We start from the raw sequence: 17,551 nt of genomic DNA, 5'->3' as shown, positions 1-17,551 counted from the left end.
AGGAGGCATCACTTCCTTGCATGGCGTTTGTGCACAATTTATGTTTGTACCTGGGGGCAAGACAGGTTAATAAGGCCAAGAAGGAGGGGAGGCTGTGGGAGTGGTTAATAACTGGGGAGGACTTCACAGCATCAACCTGGGGGAAAGGGAGGAGGGCTGAGGATGAAGGGTGTTCCCTTCTCCTTCTCCCTATGTGTTAAATGGCAAGATAAATTTTGAAAGCTGCTGTGAGGAGGAGCTACTGACTGGGTTTTGGGGTGTTTTGTACCCCACCCTCCTCACTTGTAGGAAAGCCTCTTTGCATTTAGACGTAGTTGAACTGGAAGGAAGGAGACTGGCCAGGGAATAGGGGGAAAGAAACTCTCCCCTTGCTCCTCCTACTGTTTATCACTTGCCTCCTGACTGTCTTCCAAACCAAGCTCAGCTGCATCAAGGTGGCAGCAGAATATCCTGTGCAAGTGCCAGCGTCTTCTTAGCCGCTCTGTGCATCCCAGGCTGCCTTGTTATCTGGCCACCGTCCCTGGCCATTGGGACCGCTTCTGATGGCTGTGGCCTCCGCTGCCCCAGGGAGCATCTTCTGTAAGCAGCTCCTTTTCTCTCTCCTGGTGAGTAACAACCAAAGGATTAGGGAATTCAAGCATGTTACTACCTGCTTCCTCTCTGCAGTTTGGGCTTGAAAGAGACTAGGAGTGAGGATGGGAGGCAGAGAAGAGAGATTGGGGAAAACAAAAACAGATCTGAGGAAGATTCAGGGAAGAATTGAGAGGCTTGGGATTCAGGATGGAAAGTGTTCAGCTTACTTCTCAAGCACCCACTGCCAGAGTGTTAAAATTTTTCAGGGGAATCCCTCTTCCATCCTGCTGTGGTGTTTTTCTAAGAGTAGAGAAATGAATTCATTCCTTAGGCATTTGGCCCAGAAGTTTCTGAGGTTTACTTCTGCTACCAGTGATTACATAAACTCATGTTATTTAACATACTGAGTTCTACTAAACTGCAAAAAAAGAGAAAGGATTCTGGGTGAACATGCAAATTATCCAGGACTTTTTGAATTTTACCCATGAAGCAGTTTAAACAAAGAATAGTTTAAGAAAAACAACAAAAATGTGACTGTCATTGAAAATATCCTTAACTTGGCTTCCACTTGGGTTTTTAATAGCTTTGTAACCGTGTAAGGTGCTATTTTTTCTTTGGTGGTGAGGGAAGAGAGGGGGGTTATTTCACACATCCATCCATCATTTCTGAGGTGTGAATTTCCTTTTTTTTTCATTTTAGCAAAATATTTTAGTTTCAAAATATATTTTTAGAAGTGGCAGGTATGGGGACAAACATTTTCTCCATGTAAATAATATACAATGCTGGGTTGATGGTTACCTTCTCATCCTGTAACTGCTTAGGGAGACGATAACTCAGATACCATCTTGAGTTAGTACAAGTTTGGTAAAATGTGGTAAAAATGTTCCAAAGGATCCTACCCACATTTCCTTTGCTTCTGATCCCTGTACTGTCTAATATCTCTTGGACAATTCATCTCTTGTTCATTTATTTCTGACTCTGAAACTGACTAAAAGGGTGTCACTAAGCCACTTAATCAGTGATTTAACCTGAAGACGGGTATAGTATTTAATGAATGGAAACCTTCAGTGGCTCTGCCTGCAGAGGGAGGACCATCAACATGGAATCCTAGGACAAGAAGGAAAGAAGATGGGGGTGGGAGTGGAAGTGTGGATATAACCTATAAGAATGTCTCATATATTTATATATATATATGTACATTTATATATATATATACACACACACACATATACAGTCATGCTCTGCATAACAATGCCTCTGTCAATGATGGACTACACATATGAGTGGTCCCATAGATTATAATGGAGCTGGTCTGTATAGGTGAACCATTTTTTATCTTTTATATTGTATTTTAATGTACTTTTTCTATATCTAAAAATGTTTAGTTACACAAATACTTACAATTGCCTACAGTATTCAGTAGAGGAACATGCTGTACAGGTTTGTAGCTTAGGAACAATAAGCTATACTATATACTATACACCTAGGCTGTGCCATGGTGCATACCATGGGGTATACATATATATACCATGGTGTATACCATGTAGATATAACCCAGGTGTGTAGTAGACTATATCCTCTAAGTGTATGTAAGTACACTCTATGATGACTGCACAATGATGAAATCACCTAATGTTGCATTTCTTAGAATGTAAGCAATATATGACTGTGTGTATATACACACACATACACACACATACATATATAGGTATAGGTATATGTACAGGTATATGCATATATATATGTACATATGTGTGTATGTATATCCTAATTACAAAATGCTCTTTCCACATTATATACTTAGACAACTATTAACAGTATGATCTATGCTTAGAAAGTTCTTTAAGTCCAATTTAGTATGTTCCTTGGCATTAGGGATGAACATATTTAAAAAGTTAAGTAAATACGAATGTCTCATGTTTTAAAAAGTGGTTTTTAAATTAGAACTAAATAAAAATGTGGTCTTTTAATTCCAGATTTCTGCCTAACATAGATTTGTAAAATTACAAACTATTTAATTAGACTGCTACAGTATATCTGATAGACTTGAGTTGAGCTGGAAAAGAAGTGCACATCCTTAATATGGATGTTAATCCATTCTCTTTCCTCCTCGCAAATAATGGGTCCCTTAACTCTAGAATTCAGAGAAAAGCTGAAAGCTGATCATAAAATTGACCTACATGTTTCTGGAAAACCTAGCTCTACTCTATCTTATATTTAAATAATAAAAAAGCAGTTATTTTCATAAAGAGGGACAAACAGAAAATGCCAAGAAAAAGAAGTAAAATACATTTTGAACCTATAGACATTTTTGAAATGATAGCGTTTCTTTTTTTTTTTTTTTTTCAGATAGTGTCTATGTCTTTGAACTACCTAGGTTTTAAAAACAATAGCTGGGCCTTGAATTTAACTAAAAATCTTTACCCATTTGAGGGATACTCTCTATATTTTGACATATATTTCTTTTTGGATTAGTCATGTGATTTGAGATCATTTAGATTTTGAAGTTTTGGCCAAGTCAGTCTGAAAATTGATTTGAGAACAATGATTTTTTGGGGGCATTATTTTTTTGTGAGGTTAAAAAACCCTTAACTATTTTCTAGACTTCATCAACTATAACTTCAAATAGTAAAAATGATGATTAGAGAATTAGGACATATATGTAATTATACATTTCAAAGTTAAGTATTTTCTTCATGCTAAAAATCAGAATGGCATTTATGAATGGTCTTAGAGATGTATAAATTCTATATAAAGTCAATGGTTTGTGAAATATTAAATATGATTTAGGTTCTAAGAACTACTATTCACTTAATTTTTTTCATTGATAAACAAATGACAGTGTTATTCCTAAAGCTATTCTCTTTGCTGGTTCCTTTTAAAGTGAGTATTAAAAATGTAAAGAATTAAATGATTAATTTGTTTCCAAAATTGGCAATATTTTTATCGATAAGAAAAAGCTACAGTGTGAAAATTTGTGGTCAAATTTAATTCCTGATATTTTTTCTTTTTTTTTTTTTGAGGTTTTAATATTACTTAGCGATGCTTGTCAGAAAATTTATCTTCGTGTTCCTTCTCATCTTAAGGCTGAAACACTTGTAGGCAAAGGTGAGAAACACTATTAACAGTTTCATAGTTGTAACTTGCCACATTTAGCTTCAGGCTGCTCTTGTAAAGTTTGGGATAAAAGCCACATAGTAGCTGCTTGAAGTTAAAATCGGATGTACAATAAAAGACAGGCTACTTGTTTTTTGGTAGTGGTTAGAAATAATTAAAATACCAAAGTTAGTTGTATACTTCTCTTGCCAAAAAAATTAGCAAACATCAGAAGGCTGAATTATCTTGGATTACATCAAACAAAGCAAGGCACCAAAACCAGGAGCATATTCTAATTTGTATAAACTAATCTGCTGCCAAAATTTCAAAGCCAAGATTCTTTAATTGATTAGACATGAAATGGATGTCTCAAAATCTAAATGCCCCCAATAAAATTTGTACTTGAGGTTGATTACAATGAACAAGTATCCACCAAGAATAAATGTGACATATTTCACAGAATAGCTTGTGAAAATCAAATAAAGTTTTGGTGGGTCTTAGTACCATAGCCATCTCTGAGGTATAAGTTGGTTGTTCTGAGTCCAAACGTAAGATTTTTTTCATCAAGGTTTTTCACTGGCTTTGAGTTCACATGTAAAAAATTACAAACTGAATACAGAAATGGTATCCTTTCCAAGCCAGATGTTGTTTTTCCCAGTGCTTTAAGGTTTGAAATTAATAAACAGTCCACACTCTAAAGACACATAGTAAATATACTAAATGTGTTAAATATGAGTCTGTAAAGGAGGTAATTTGATAATAACCACAATCCATTGGGTTTACTAAACCTTCAAAGGTATTACAGAAAGATTATTTGCAATATTACTAGGAAATACTGCTTAAGAATAGACTAGTTTTCTTCTTATTTATTTATTTAGAGACAAAGTCTTGCTCTGTTGCCCAGGCTGAAGTGCAGTGGCACTATCTCTGCTCACTGCAACCTTCACCTCCCAGGTTCAAGCAATTCTCCTGACTAAGCCTCCTGAGTAGCTGGAATTACAGGTGCATGCCACCATGCTTGGCTAATTTTTGTAGTTTTAGTAGAGACGGAGTTTCACCATATTGGCCAGGCTGATCTAGAACTCCCGACCTCATGATCCTCCCACCTCGGCCTCCTAAAGTGCTGGGATTACAGGTGTGAGCCACCTAGTTTTCTTATTTTTGGCAAGATAGTTTTAACTATCAAACTATTGCAAAAAGTTCAAAATCTACTGACATCATACAGTTATACCACTTATGACATAAAAAATCAAGTTTGTATACACATATATAAATTTATACACACACACAATAATTAAGAGTTCAAAGGAAAGAGAATAAAATCAGTGACACTAGGAAAATATTTTATCTCTTAAATTAATGTATGATGAAGGTAGTGGAAAATGTGACTCCATTGATATAATTATTTAATTTTCATGGCCCCCACATTTTAGAATAGCAGGTGCTGAGCACATTACAAATGTAATCTCCCTTTTTCTGCTTCTCATGCATTAACTCACAGCTGTCATTCCTGTAAAACTTGTTCCACTCCTGTTTCATCTGACAAACTGCTGTGATATTTCTTCCCTGCAGTGAATCTGGAGGAGTGTCTCAAGTCGGCCAGCCTAATCCGGTCCAGTGACCCTGCCTTCAGAATTCTAGAAGATGGCTCAATTTACACAACACATGACCTCATTTTGTCTTCTGAAAGGAAAAGTTTTTCCATTTTCCTTTCAGATGGTCACAGACAGGAACAACAAGAGATAAAAGTTGTACTGTCAGCAAGAGAAAACAAGGTATAAGGCAAGGGCTTAAGCAGCCTAGCACAGTAATCTGCTTACGGGAGTCCTTCGTGTTTCATGTGTTTTAACGTGTTTCACGTTAAAATCCATGCTATTGAATGACAAATTTGTCTTTTCCACTTACAATTAGTGTAAATAAAGACTAGACTTTTAAGGAGTGGCAGAGCTATTTACAAACTTTTATAAAGATGAATGACTCTGTAGACCAGGAGCAAAGTAAGAATATCAAAGTTTTCTAATAGTGATTTCAAGTTTGGTAATAAGAACAAACCAACCTGAGGAGCAAGGACAAGACAGGGGCGGGTCTAAAACTCAGCGAAATGTGATTCAGGCTGGAGATGTGGGCTCCACCCTGTGCGGCTCTCTTCCCACTGATTGCGGGTTTGAGTCTCTCTTTAAAGAGGAGAAGAGACTGTCTAAAGCTTACTCCCATCTTACTAGAAAATTCTATAGGGGAGCCCCTCTCTTCAGAGAGTGGAGGTGTTGCCAATCCACAGGATTGGTTTGAATGTTTGACTCTAGGCTCATTTTCTTGCACTGAGTGGTAGAGATTAGATCAGAAAGCAGGGAGGAAAAAGTTGCTGGAATTCGCATCTCATTTTCAGCAAATTCACCACAATGAATTTTGTCTTATAAAACCATTTCTTAATAAATGATTCTATTTATGAGAGGATTTCCCAACTAAATTCTTTTTGATTATATGAACTCCTCTTAACATGCTTAAGACTTTAAAGATGTTATTTTATATCCATATTGTAAAAATCCCCACATTATATAAAATCAAGTATACTTGAGCAAATGCTGACCTGTGTCCATATAGATGTATAAATGATTGTATTGTGGAGCGAGGGTTTTAACAGATTTTGGTTGTATCACTCCTAGTGGAATAAAGTTGATCCTTAAATATTTATTAATGAATTATCTATTTTGGGGGGGGTTATACTTTCTCAAAGTGACATCTTTCCAAATGCCCTATACATTTCCTGGTGGTTAACCGAGTAAATAGAGAAATAGGTAGAACGGGGGAACATAATGTAGTCTGAGGTGTGTGTGTGTCTTATCAATAGAAATGCTTTGCTGACTAGCCATGATACTGTAATGTATAACCCTTACATCTGCTTGTTGATATATGTGTAAAAAAATCACAGTTCCAAAAAATGATAAGCAATGCTACATTTCTTTGTTTCTTGTCAAATGTAGGCTACTAAGAAGAGACATATCAAAGACACAGCCCTCAAGCGCAGCAAGAGACGATGGGCTCCTATTCCAGCTTCACTGATGGAGAACTCATTGGGTCCATTTCCACAACACGTTCAGCAGGTGCATTTCACTTATTTGATTTTATACGTGTCCAAATTTTTTTTTGTTCTTAAACTTTTCATTTGAATTGCACAGCATATTGAATCAGAGCTTTAAACTAATGGTACAAATAATGATCATCTATTCACCAAAACTAGGGTCCCATAGAAGTGAACCAGTATATCTTATTACTTTCTTACAGATATCATATTTAGAAATTTAGAAACAAGTTTTATATTTGGAATTTCTGGTGCTCTTAGGTCTATGTCTAAATTCACCCAAATACTATGCTAGACTTGTTAACACTAATGTACAGAAGGCACACCTACATGTTTTGCATAGTTCAACTCTTGCTTAAACTAACACTCATCTTTTATAAAAATGACCTGTATTTCTGCTTACCAAGTAAGATTGCCTCACTGCCACATAGCTGGATTGCAAACATAGAACAGTTTTGAAATTTTGGAGTATAGTGGCATCAACTCAGCTCACTGCAACCTCTGCCTCCTGGGTTCAAGCGATTCTCCTGCCTCAACCTCCCGAGTTGCTGGGATTACAGACACCCACCACCACGCCCAGCAAATTTTTGTATTTTTAGTAGAGACAAGGTTTTGCCATGTTGGCCAGTTTGGTCTCGAACTCCTGATCTCAGGTGATTCACCTGCCTAGGCCTCCCAAAGTGCTGGGATTACAGGTGTGAGCCACTGCACCTGGCCAAAATTTTCTAATTCTTGAGGAATTAATTGTGGAAGAAAAGTTGCATTACTTCTAGTTATATTATCACATAATTTTCAATTCCAAAGAATTCAAAATCACGGAAACTGTTACTATTATTTATATGAAGATAAGAATAAGTAGATAAGACTTGAAAAGTGTATTACTCTGCAAATTTTATAGATATACAAATGACAAAAAAGTTGAGATCAAATAAGTGACAGAATTTGTGGCTTTGCACAATGCAAAATGGAAATAAAAATTCGGAAAACATGGCAGATAATGGGCACCTAAGCAGAAGAAAGAAAGAATAGGAGAGTAGGAAAGAGGGGTAATGGTAAAAAAATAAACCATCACAAGAGGTTAGGTTGAAAATATTCATCATGACATATTTGTTCTATTCCTAAATTATTACTGCAGATCCAATCTGATGCTGCACAGAATTACACCATCTTTTATTCCATAAGTGGACCAGGCGTGGACAAAGAACCCTTCAATTTGTTTTACATAGAGAAAGACACTGGGGATATCTTTTGTACGAGGAGCATTGACCGTGAGAAATATGAACAGTTTGCGGTAGGATTATTGAAATATTTATTCATAATTATATCTTTATTACTGGCTTACTAATATTTTCAACTATGCTTGTTTACATATTATAAGAATCAATTATTTGATTTAATATTCAAGATATTAATATGCAATATAAGCTTTAAATTTCTATTTACCATTGATGAGGAAAAACAGTGGATATAATAAGAGAAGTGGGGGGGGGGAGGTAAAGAAAATATAACGATAGAATTTTAAAGGATATTTTTTGGTTTGTAATCCTGGAGAAATAACAAAGAGTTTTACTGAATTTAAAGTTATCTATAATAAAATGACTCAATTATTCTCAACCATGGCTGTACATTATAAGTCATGTGAGAACTTGAAAAAAAATACTGATGCTTGGACCCATGCCCAGGTATTCTGATTTAATTGTTCTGGGATGAGATCCAGTCATCCAACGTGATTCTAAATGTGTTAATGTTGGATCCACTGCCTTAGCCCCTTACATAGCTTTTTTTTTTTTTCATTCCTTTCTCTCACTATTCTTCAGCAATGAGATCCCTTAGTAACATCTTACTTCCTTAGTAACCCAGAACAAGTTTATCAATTCATTTGATTCTATCTTATCTTACCCAAAGACAAGACAATTCTAACTCTTCTGATGATTAAATCCTTTTGTTTCTGTTAATTTTATATAATCTTTGGTGGACTGATGTCTCATCTGATGAAATGAGATATTCATAGTAGGTTTTTGGAATGGTGGTGAATAAAACTGATTAAGCATTTATTATCTTGAATGATAAAAGAGTATAATAAAGTTCTTTGCTAAAGGAGCATATAAAAATGAAACATCTCATACTTGGGCAGTTCAGAGAGCAATATCTTAGCAGACATCTGGAGAATGAGTAGTAGTTGGTGGCCACCTCAAGGCAGTAATGAAAGAAGTTAACAGTTGTGGGGAAGGGAAGTGGTAGACAAGTGTTCCAGGAAGATGCATCAGAAATGGAAATATTTACCTGTTAAAAAGAAATCAAAAACAACAAAAAACCCTGGCTGAAGTAGTTTGGAGCTAAGGAAGAGTGTGAAATATGAAGCTAGTAAGTAAAAAATAGAGAGGTAAAGACCTTATAATTCATCCTAAGGAGATTAGATTCTATCCTAAGGATATCCTCCAAAGCAGTCTATAAGGTAGTGAAAAATTTGAAACTGTATAAATTTTCCACTTTAGATGTTTCATAATTAAATACAAAATTCATGGTGGGATTGTAGTGGCATATTTTCTTTATAATTTTATGTTCCTTTCCAAATTCTCTAGAATAAACATATCTTACTTCTAGTAATATAACACTCTTTTACTTTAAAAAATAGTGTATGCAAGTTCTTACAGGAGAAGTAAGCTAAGCACCATTGTAATCACTTTAATCTTTCTACTCATAAACAAATAAATAACTGATAGAAAGTAAGTTCTCTGCTGCTTTTACAGTTTCTTTACTAGACAAAATATCTAACACTAGAAGTCACTCTTGAGGAGATATAAAAAGCTGCCTGCTCTGTATGTTGCAATATCCACTTCATTTTCAATTTTGCTGAGGAATTGTTTGATAGGGTTCTGTTTGCCCACCTGCTTTCTATCTTTGCTTCTTACTGTGATCATTGCCAGAGGGAAAAGGAGAGAATAGTTTATAATTAAAAATAAGTTACTTTGCTATTTTTAACATTTAAAAAAATGTAAATGAATAAAATAGGTTGAAATTTATCCTCAAAGTTAAACTTTTAAATAATTTTCCCTCAGAATTACTCATGTTTCTGTAGGTCCCATTAACACAGTTAAGTTTGAATTGGCCTTAAGAAACACCACTTGCAAATTAGTAAAATTAATTAAGTGAGGTATAGCAACAAGATGTAAACCTGATGCGATTATAAAATCACTTGAAGCAGGATAGAAGGCTTCCCTGTCAATGCAGAGGTTAAAATTAAGATAATATGTTTTTAATGTAATATACTTTAATAATAGTTTTCTATCAAATCTAGTTTCACTTAATTTTTAAAATATTGAATAATGTATGTTTCTGGGAATTAGTAGATCCTAAGTATCTGTTCCTTTCCTCGTAGCCTCAAATAAATCACAACCTCCTAGAGTTCGCTTTCTTCTTTGTTTATGGGCTGCTAGTAGCTGTGTTCCCAACCTCAGTAGTATTCTGATCATTAAATGCCATAGTATCAGTGATACCACTATGTAAACCGTAAAAGTTGTTGAAGATATTCTAATGGTAGATTCAACAATACACATGCTCTAGAATTTTGTCCTTAAACCTGGGAATTTTCATGGAATTTCCTAATTCTTTGGTTTTATATAAGCCATATTCATGTTAAGTATTAATAATAGATTATTTTTATTTGAAATAATTTGATTTCATAGATTTGGGAGTAGTAGCCATAGGTCTAATTCAATACATATTCAAAGAATAGTTATATAAGAAGGGAACTTTCTTCAACAATTCCAAGTGATACTGTGAAAGCAGCTGCAAACTTCCTTTCTCTCTGAGTGTTGGGGATAATCTGTACCTTTGGAAAAGTTAGTTTCAATCTGCTCCTTTCTTATCTATTCCTATTCAACCAGAACCTTACTATCTTTTACTATCTTGTTTTTTTTTGTTTGTTTGTTTTCTTTTTTTGATATAGGGTGTCACTCTGTCTCCCAGGCTGGAGTGCAGTAATCCGATCTCGGTTCACTGCAACCTCTGCCTTCCAAGTTCAAGCAATTCTCCTGCCTCAACCTCCCGAGTAGCTGGGATTACAGGCGCCCACCACCATGCCCAGCTAATCTTTGTATTTTTAGTAGAGACAGGGTTCCACAATGTTCGCCAGGCTGGTCTCAAACTCCTGGCCTCAGGTGATTCACTCACCTCGGCCTCCCAAAGTGCTGGAATTACAGGTGTAATGTTTATTTTCTCTTCTGGGCACACAAGTGGATTCATTCTCTTCATATATGTGCTGTTAATTCACATTCTGTACCCACTCAGCTTTGGTGTTACTGCTGTCTCCTTTCTCTGCCCCATCTACTGAATGCCTGCCACTGTAAGGCCAAACTCAAGTCCCTATTTCTGTCAGCAGCTGTTTGCGTTTTTCCAAAGATGACAGCAATTTCAGCAATATGTAGTGTGAAAGGGCTAAAAGAGATGAGATTCTTCAAGCTACAGAATAATTCAGAGGAAACTATATCACAATAACATGCACATGACACTAAATAACACACTTATAACCTAGCTAAAAATACAACTAATAATATTCTAAATTATTTTTTATTATAACAACACTTAAGTATATTATTATTGCTTTTAATACAGAATGATGGAAATAGAAATAAAACCATTACCTCAATTGAGTTTTTTGAAATTGTTGCTTTGTTGACTAAATAACATATTTATAATGAGTTACTCTATCATATAAACATAAGTCAATTCTCCTAGAGAGTTAGCCTCTGTTTTAATGATGATTCCAATTTTGATTTATTTTGGAGATACTTGGTTCATTATTAGCACAATAAAACAAAACCAGGATACTACCTGAAACAAAATCACCAACTCTGAATCAGTGGAATGTGAAATAATATTTACTTGTAGTCAAATAACAAAAATATTATTTCAAATTACAAATGAGCATATGGTGGGAAGCAGATGATCTTCATTTCCACTGAAGAGAAAAACTAAGACAAATTAGTCTAAATTATAGCAGTGTGGACTTAGTAGGTTGGATAAGGAGACTTGTTAATACCATTTTAATGAGGTAGAAAAATTCATTACAAGAGATGCAATAGAATCTTTATGACAGTTTTTACAGAAGGATAACTTGAGGGGTAGTTTGTCTTCCTAAAAGGAAAGATGAGTAGAATTGAAGGCATAAAGCTATTTATTGAAGACTTACCCAAGGTAAGGCACTGTGTTACTGTGTCAGGTACTTCTAGGATACACATATCAGTAAGTTTCAGTCTTCAAGCCTAAGAGCAACTGTAATCTAATAGAGATATAAAACCATTTTATAGTTTTATCCAGCTAACATATCAAAATGACAGCATTTTAAGGAATAAAAATCCACATCATCTATACGAAGAGAAAGGGAAGGATTGTTAGGAAGGGTGACTAATGTTGACACCTGGATGTGCTGGTAATGATGATGATAATGACGATGTGACAGTGGTAGTGGTGCTGATGATAGTGGTGGTGGTGACGGTGGCGATGATGATGACGGTGGTGGTGGTGTTGGTGGTGGTAGTGGTAGTGGTGATGAGAATGATAATGGTGATGATGGTAGTGTGGTGATGATGGTGCTGATGATGATGCTGGTGATGATGATGGTGGTGGTGGTGGTGGTGGTGATAGTAGTGGTGATGGTAATAGTGGTAGCAGTGATGATGTGGTGGTGGTGATGGTGATGATAACGGTGGTGAAGGTGGTGATGATAGTGCATTGATGATGATGGTGCTGCTGATGATGGTGGTGGTGATGATGGTGGTAGTGGTGGTAGTAGTGGTGATGGTAATAGTGGTAGTGGTGATGATGGTGGTGATGGCGGTGATGGTGATGATGATGGTGGTGATGGTGGTGATGGTGATGGTGGTGGTGGTAGTGGTGGTGATGATGGTAGTGGTGGTGATGATGGTGGTGGTGATGATGGTGGTGGTGGTAGTGGTGGTGATGATGGTAGTGGTGGTGATGATGGTGGTGGTGATGATGGTGGTGGTGGTAGTGGTGGTGATGATGGTAGTGGTGGTGATGATGGTGGTGGTGATGATGGTGGTGGTGGTAGTGGTGGTGGTGGTGATGGTAATAGTGGTAGTGGTGATGATGGTGGTGGTGGTGGTGATGATAATAGTGGTAGTGGTGATGGTGGTGGTGGTGGTGGTGATTGTGATGATAATGGTGATAATGGTGGAGATGGTGGTGATGGTAGTGTCATGATGATGTTGGTGCTGCTGCTGATGGTGGTGGTGATGATGGTGGTAGTGGTGGTGGTGGTGGTGATGATGATGGTAAGTGGTGATGATGATGGTGGTGGTGGTGGTGATGATGGTGGTGGTGATAGTGGTGGTGGTGGTGATGATGGTGGTAGTGGTGGTGATGGTGGTGATGATGATGGTAAGTGGTGATGATGATGGTGGTGGTGGTGGTGATGATGGTGGTGGTGGTGATGATGATAATAGTGGTAGTGGTGATGATGGTGGTGGTGGTGGTGATGATGGTGGTAGTGGTGGTGGTGGTGATGGTAATAGTGGTAGTGGTGATGATGGTGGTGGTGGTGGTGATGATAATGGTGGTAGTGATGATGGTGGTGGTGGTGGTGGTGATTGTGATGATAATGGTGATAATGGTGGAGATGGTAGTGATGGTAGTGTGGTGATGATGATGGAGCTGCTGCTGATGGTGGTAGTGATGATGATGGTAGTGGTGGTGGTGGTGATGGTAATAGTGGTGGTGGTGATGATGATAGTGATGGTAATAGTGGTGGTGGTGATGATTGTAGTGGTGGTGGTGGTGATGATAATAGTGGTGGTGGTGATGGTGGTGGTGGTGGTGGTGGTGATTGTGATGATAATGGTGATAATGGTGGAGATGGTGGTGATGGTAGTGTCATGATGATGTTGGTGCTGCTGCTGATGGTGGTGGTGATGATGGTGGTAGTGGTGGTGGTGGTGGTGATGATGATGGTAAGTGGTGATGATGATGGTGGTGGTGGTATGGTGAAGTGGTAATGATATACTACTGTATTCCGCTCCTGAATTTAGAATTTATTGATAAATAAGATATGGAGATCAGACTGATGGAAGCCATAATATAAGTTTTATTACTGAAAAATACCACCTGGAAGTTACTTGGAGAAAAGTGAGTAGGAAGGCAGAGAGAACATGAACGGTTATTTTAATACATTCCATTCCAGAGTTTGGAGTGTAAATTCTTTCCTTTCCAGGTCAGCATGAATGGTGAACATAAAATGTTGCCTTTTAACGCAATAATGAGGATTTTGTGGTTACTTTAGCAATTAGTGGGTAAATCACCGACGAGTCTGATTAGTGAGTATCATGGTTAAAATTGTAAAGCAAAATAAAATCTGACTTCTGATGCTACATCGATTGGAGCAGGGAATGTCAGAACAACTGCAACAAAGTTAGTGTGTCAACATGTAGAATGTATTTGGAGTCATATGAAAATGATGGGAATAGAAAAGAGAACATGCCTGAGAGACACAAAAACGCCATAATCTCTAGAACTTGGCAACTGACTACTAAGGCTTATGAGAGAGAGGGAGGACTTTAATGCCTGGAATTTTAATCCTAGTTCACTTAGAAATGATTACAGTAGGGAAAATTAGAAGAGCTAGTTGTGGTAAAAAGCTGAGTTAACGCAGAATTCACTTTGGGTAGGTTTAGTTTTTCCCATGAGTGATGAAAATCCATTCAACAACTATCTGCTGAACACTTACTATGCACAAACCACATAAGGAGGGTGTAGGAATAATTTGGAGTTTAAAGGGAAAGGACATTAAACACATACTGGCTGTTGGGGACAAGGCATTCATTTTGAAATGGAATTTCTGATATGTATATGCTTTTATTAACATTTTTATTGCAAAGAAATACATGCTTACCATAGAAAAATGAGAAAATATAGGTAAAAAACATATAATTGAGTTATCCTGAAATAGTTGTGATGTCCATTTATTTGTATGTATATATACATCTGTACATAAATAGAATTGTATTTTTATAAACTTTAAAAACACGTGTTAATAACATAATTGGGGAAAATCTACATGCATTCTAACATGTCAAACAGCGTACAGTTAATTCAGAGAACAACTGGAGTGCATGGAGCTTAAGAGTGGGAGAATAATGAGCAATAATGCTGAGAGGGGATTGAAACCACATGGCCGGCAGAGACTGCATCTGTGGGTTATCTCTCTATTGCATCATTTCTTAGTTACGGGTCTTTGGGAATGATTTTTTTTTTTAATGTTACATTTTCCCCCACTGCTAGGCTTACTTTTGTGCATAACTTGTCATTTGAGAATACATTGATGATATTTTCCCTTCTTTCAGTTATATGGCTATGCAACAACCGCAGATGGCTATGCACCAGAATATCCACTCCCCTTGATCATCAAAATTGAAGATGATAATGATAACGCCCCATATTTTGAACACACAGTGACTATCTTTACTGTGCCTGAAAATTGCCGATCCGGTAAGTTCACATTTTATTGTAGCATGACAAGAAGACTATTTGACATTTTATAAGTATTATAATTAAAGATGTTTACGTTTTATCATTGCATTTTATGCTTTTTCTGGTATTTCTGATTACATCTACTTTTTTTCCCATTAGGAATTGATGTTAAATGACATTGCTATTAAGGGTTGTAAATGACTCTGAGCAAACTTTCTTAAATTTAAGCATATTCATATGATAAAATAGTATACATTTTCCCTTTTATATCATGATTTTATAATTCTGGCAGCATTTATTTGACTAAATTCTCTCCAGGGTGGGGTTGTTGCTGAAGTTGGTGTTTGATTTACCAATGCATGCTTAGAAAGTCTGGAGTGAAGGAAATGTTGCTCAATTTTGCCATTAGGAAAAGTCGTTGTTCGGTATAAAAGGGACTATACCCAGAAATCCATAGAGAATATTACAGGGGATTTACACGTGGGCCAGGGATCATTTTTTCTTCCAACAAAGTAAGATGTTATTTTTTCATTCATTCATTCATTCATTCAGTGGTTTTTTTAAGAGTGTCATTTAAGGATATATAGACGCCTAAATGTAGGAAAAATTCAACTTTTCCTTCAAAGCAAGAAAAATACTGCAAAAAAAGTGATGTAACCAAACATACAGGAATGTCTATTTTATGGTGCCAAGCAATATTTTTTTTAACAGACATTTGAAATTCAAAGGATTTGACCTTTGTAGGCTATGTATGTGTAGTACCAGTTTATATTAAAATCTTATAATATCAGTGTTGTTTTCCTGAATTCTCTTTATTAAATGACTGTTGGGTATTAGCTTTCATTTTAGCCTAGCTTTGTAACCAGTGTTTAGGATGATGGCAATTTTAGGAAAACACTAGATTTTTGCTTCCATTGAATTCCTTATTAATATTTTAAACACAATTATGTAGAACATTTTGAAATGCTTGACTTTCAAGGATATACTACGTAAAACGTTCTAGTTTTATGAGATCATATACTTCTCAAAGGAAAACCTTTCTGTGCTCATCTTGCTACCCACATATAGAAGGCAGCTAACTGACACATAAAGTTGCTAACTGACACATAAAGTTACTAACTGGTTAGATTAGTACACAACAGATCTGAATGTGCAACAGACAAATGCCATTCATATTAAATATAAAGATATTTTATATTTTTACCTTGTACATATGTGTCACAGGTGTGTTTATGAAACAGTACATAATTTGAATCTTTATAAAGTTTCAATACATTTTCAAGGAAGCAGAAATATATAATGGCATGGAAATATCGATCTGATATATAAAACATATACATTGCCTTTTTTTGCATATCTTCCAAACAAAATGAAAAAAAAAATTAAACTGATTTGATGCTATGTGCAGCCAAGACTGTGACCCAAGACTACTAAGGGGTATAACAAGACTGACTAGTTTGTTTTAAAATGTTGCAAGAACAGTTGTTATTTCCTGTGGCCTCCTGCATTCTGTTTCCATGTACATATGTGTGAATAATATTGCTGTTTCACAATACTAAGGCAATGTGTCTAATACTCTCATGTCTGGACTATGAAGCTTGTCTAAATGATACACAGACTGCTCCCTATGATTTTGTCTTGCATATATTAATAGTTATTTGTATACATTAATAATTTATCACATTTATTAAAGTACAAAAGGATAAAATATTTGTTATTACATGAAAAGATGTGGTATTCCTCCAATTCACATTATCAAGTTGGGTTATAAAAGAGACAAGGTAGGCAGAGAAGGTCCCATTCAAAAATGGTCCATGAACACTTATATGCCATTGGTGAGAATGTAATTAGTTCAGCCCCTGTGGAAAGCAGTTTGGAGATTACTCAAAGAACTAAAAACAGAGCTACTATTTGAGCCAGCAATGCCATTACTAGGTATATACCCAAAGGAAAACAAATCATTCTACCAAAAGACACTTGCACTTGTATGTTTATTGCCGCACCGTTCACAATAGCAAAGACATGAAATGAATCCACGTGCCCTTCAATGGTAGATTGGATAAAGAAAATGTAGTACACAAATGCCATGGAATACTATGCAGCCATAAAAAAGAATAAAATCGTGTCTTTTGCAGCAACATAGATGCAGCTGGAGGTCATTATCCTAAGCAAATTAACACAGAAACAGAAAGCTAAATACCACGTTATCACTTATAAGTGAGAGCTGAACATTGGGTACACATAGACACAAAAATGGGAACAATAAACAATGAGGATTCCAAAAGGTTGGAGGGAAGGAGGAGGGAAGGGGCTGAA

The 17,551-nt window shown here is 36.2% G+C and overlaps 1 protein-coding gene across 1 annotated transcript in view; it reads left to right on the top strand.

Moving 5' to 3' along the window:
* The first annotated feature begins 280 nt into the window (after positions 1 to 280).
* DSC1 (desmocollin 1) overlaps positions 281 to 17,551 on the top strand; it is a 36,459-nt gene continuing 19,188 nt past the window's right edge. The window contains exons 1-6 of the mRNA XM_054461361.2: positions 281 to 605; positions 3,597 to 3,681; positions 5,242 to 5,444; positions 6,651 to 6,770; positions 7,884 to 8,039; positions 15,109 to 15,253. Coding sequence (XP_054317336.1) covers positions 543 to 605; positions 3,597 to 3,681; positions 5,242 to 5,444; positions 6,651 to 6,770; positions 7,884 to 8,039; positions 15,109 to 15,253 — 772 coding nt within the window. The 5' untranslated portion in view covers positions 281 to 542. The remainder of the gene's footprint in view (positions 606 to 3,596; positions 3,682 to 5,241; positions 5,445 to 6,650; positions 6,771 to 7,883; positions 8,040 to 15,108; positions 15,254 to 17,551) is intronic.

This window comes from Pongo pygmaeus, chromosome 17 (assembly GCF_028885625.2).
Source record: "Pongo pygmaeus isolate AG05252 chromosome 17, NHGRI_mPonPyg2-v2.0_pri, whole genome shotgun sequence".
NCBI classification, from domain to species: Eukaryota; Metazoa; Chordata; class Mammalia; order Primates; family Hominidae; genus Pongo; species Pongo pygmaeus.
The sequence above is the reverse complement of the archived record's forward strand: the minus strand, read 5'-3'. Positions and strand labels throughout refer to the sequence as shown.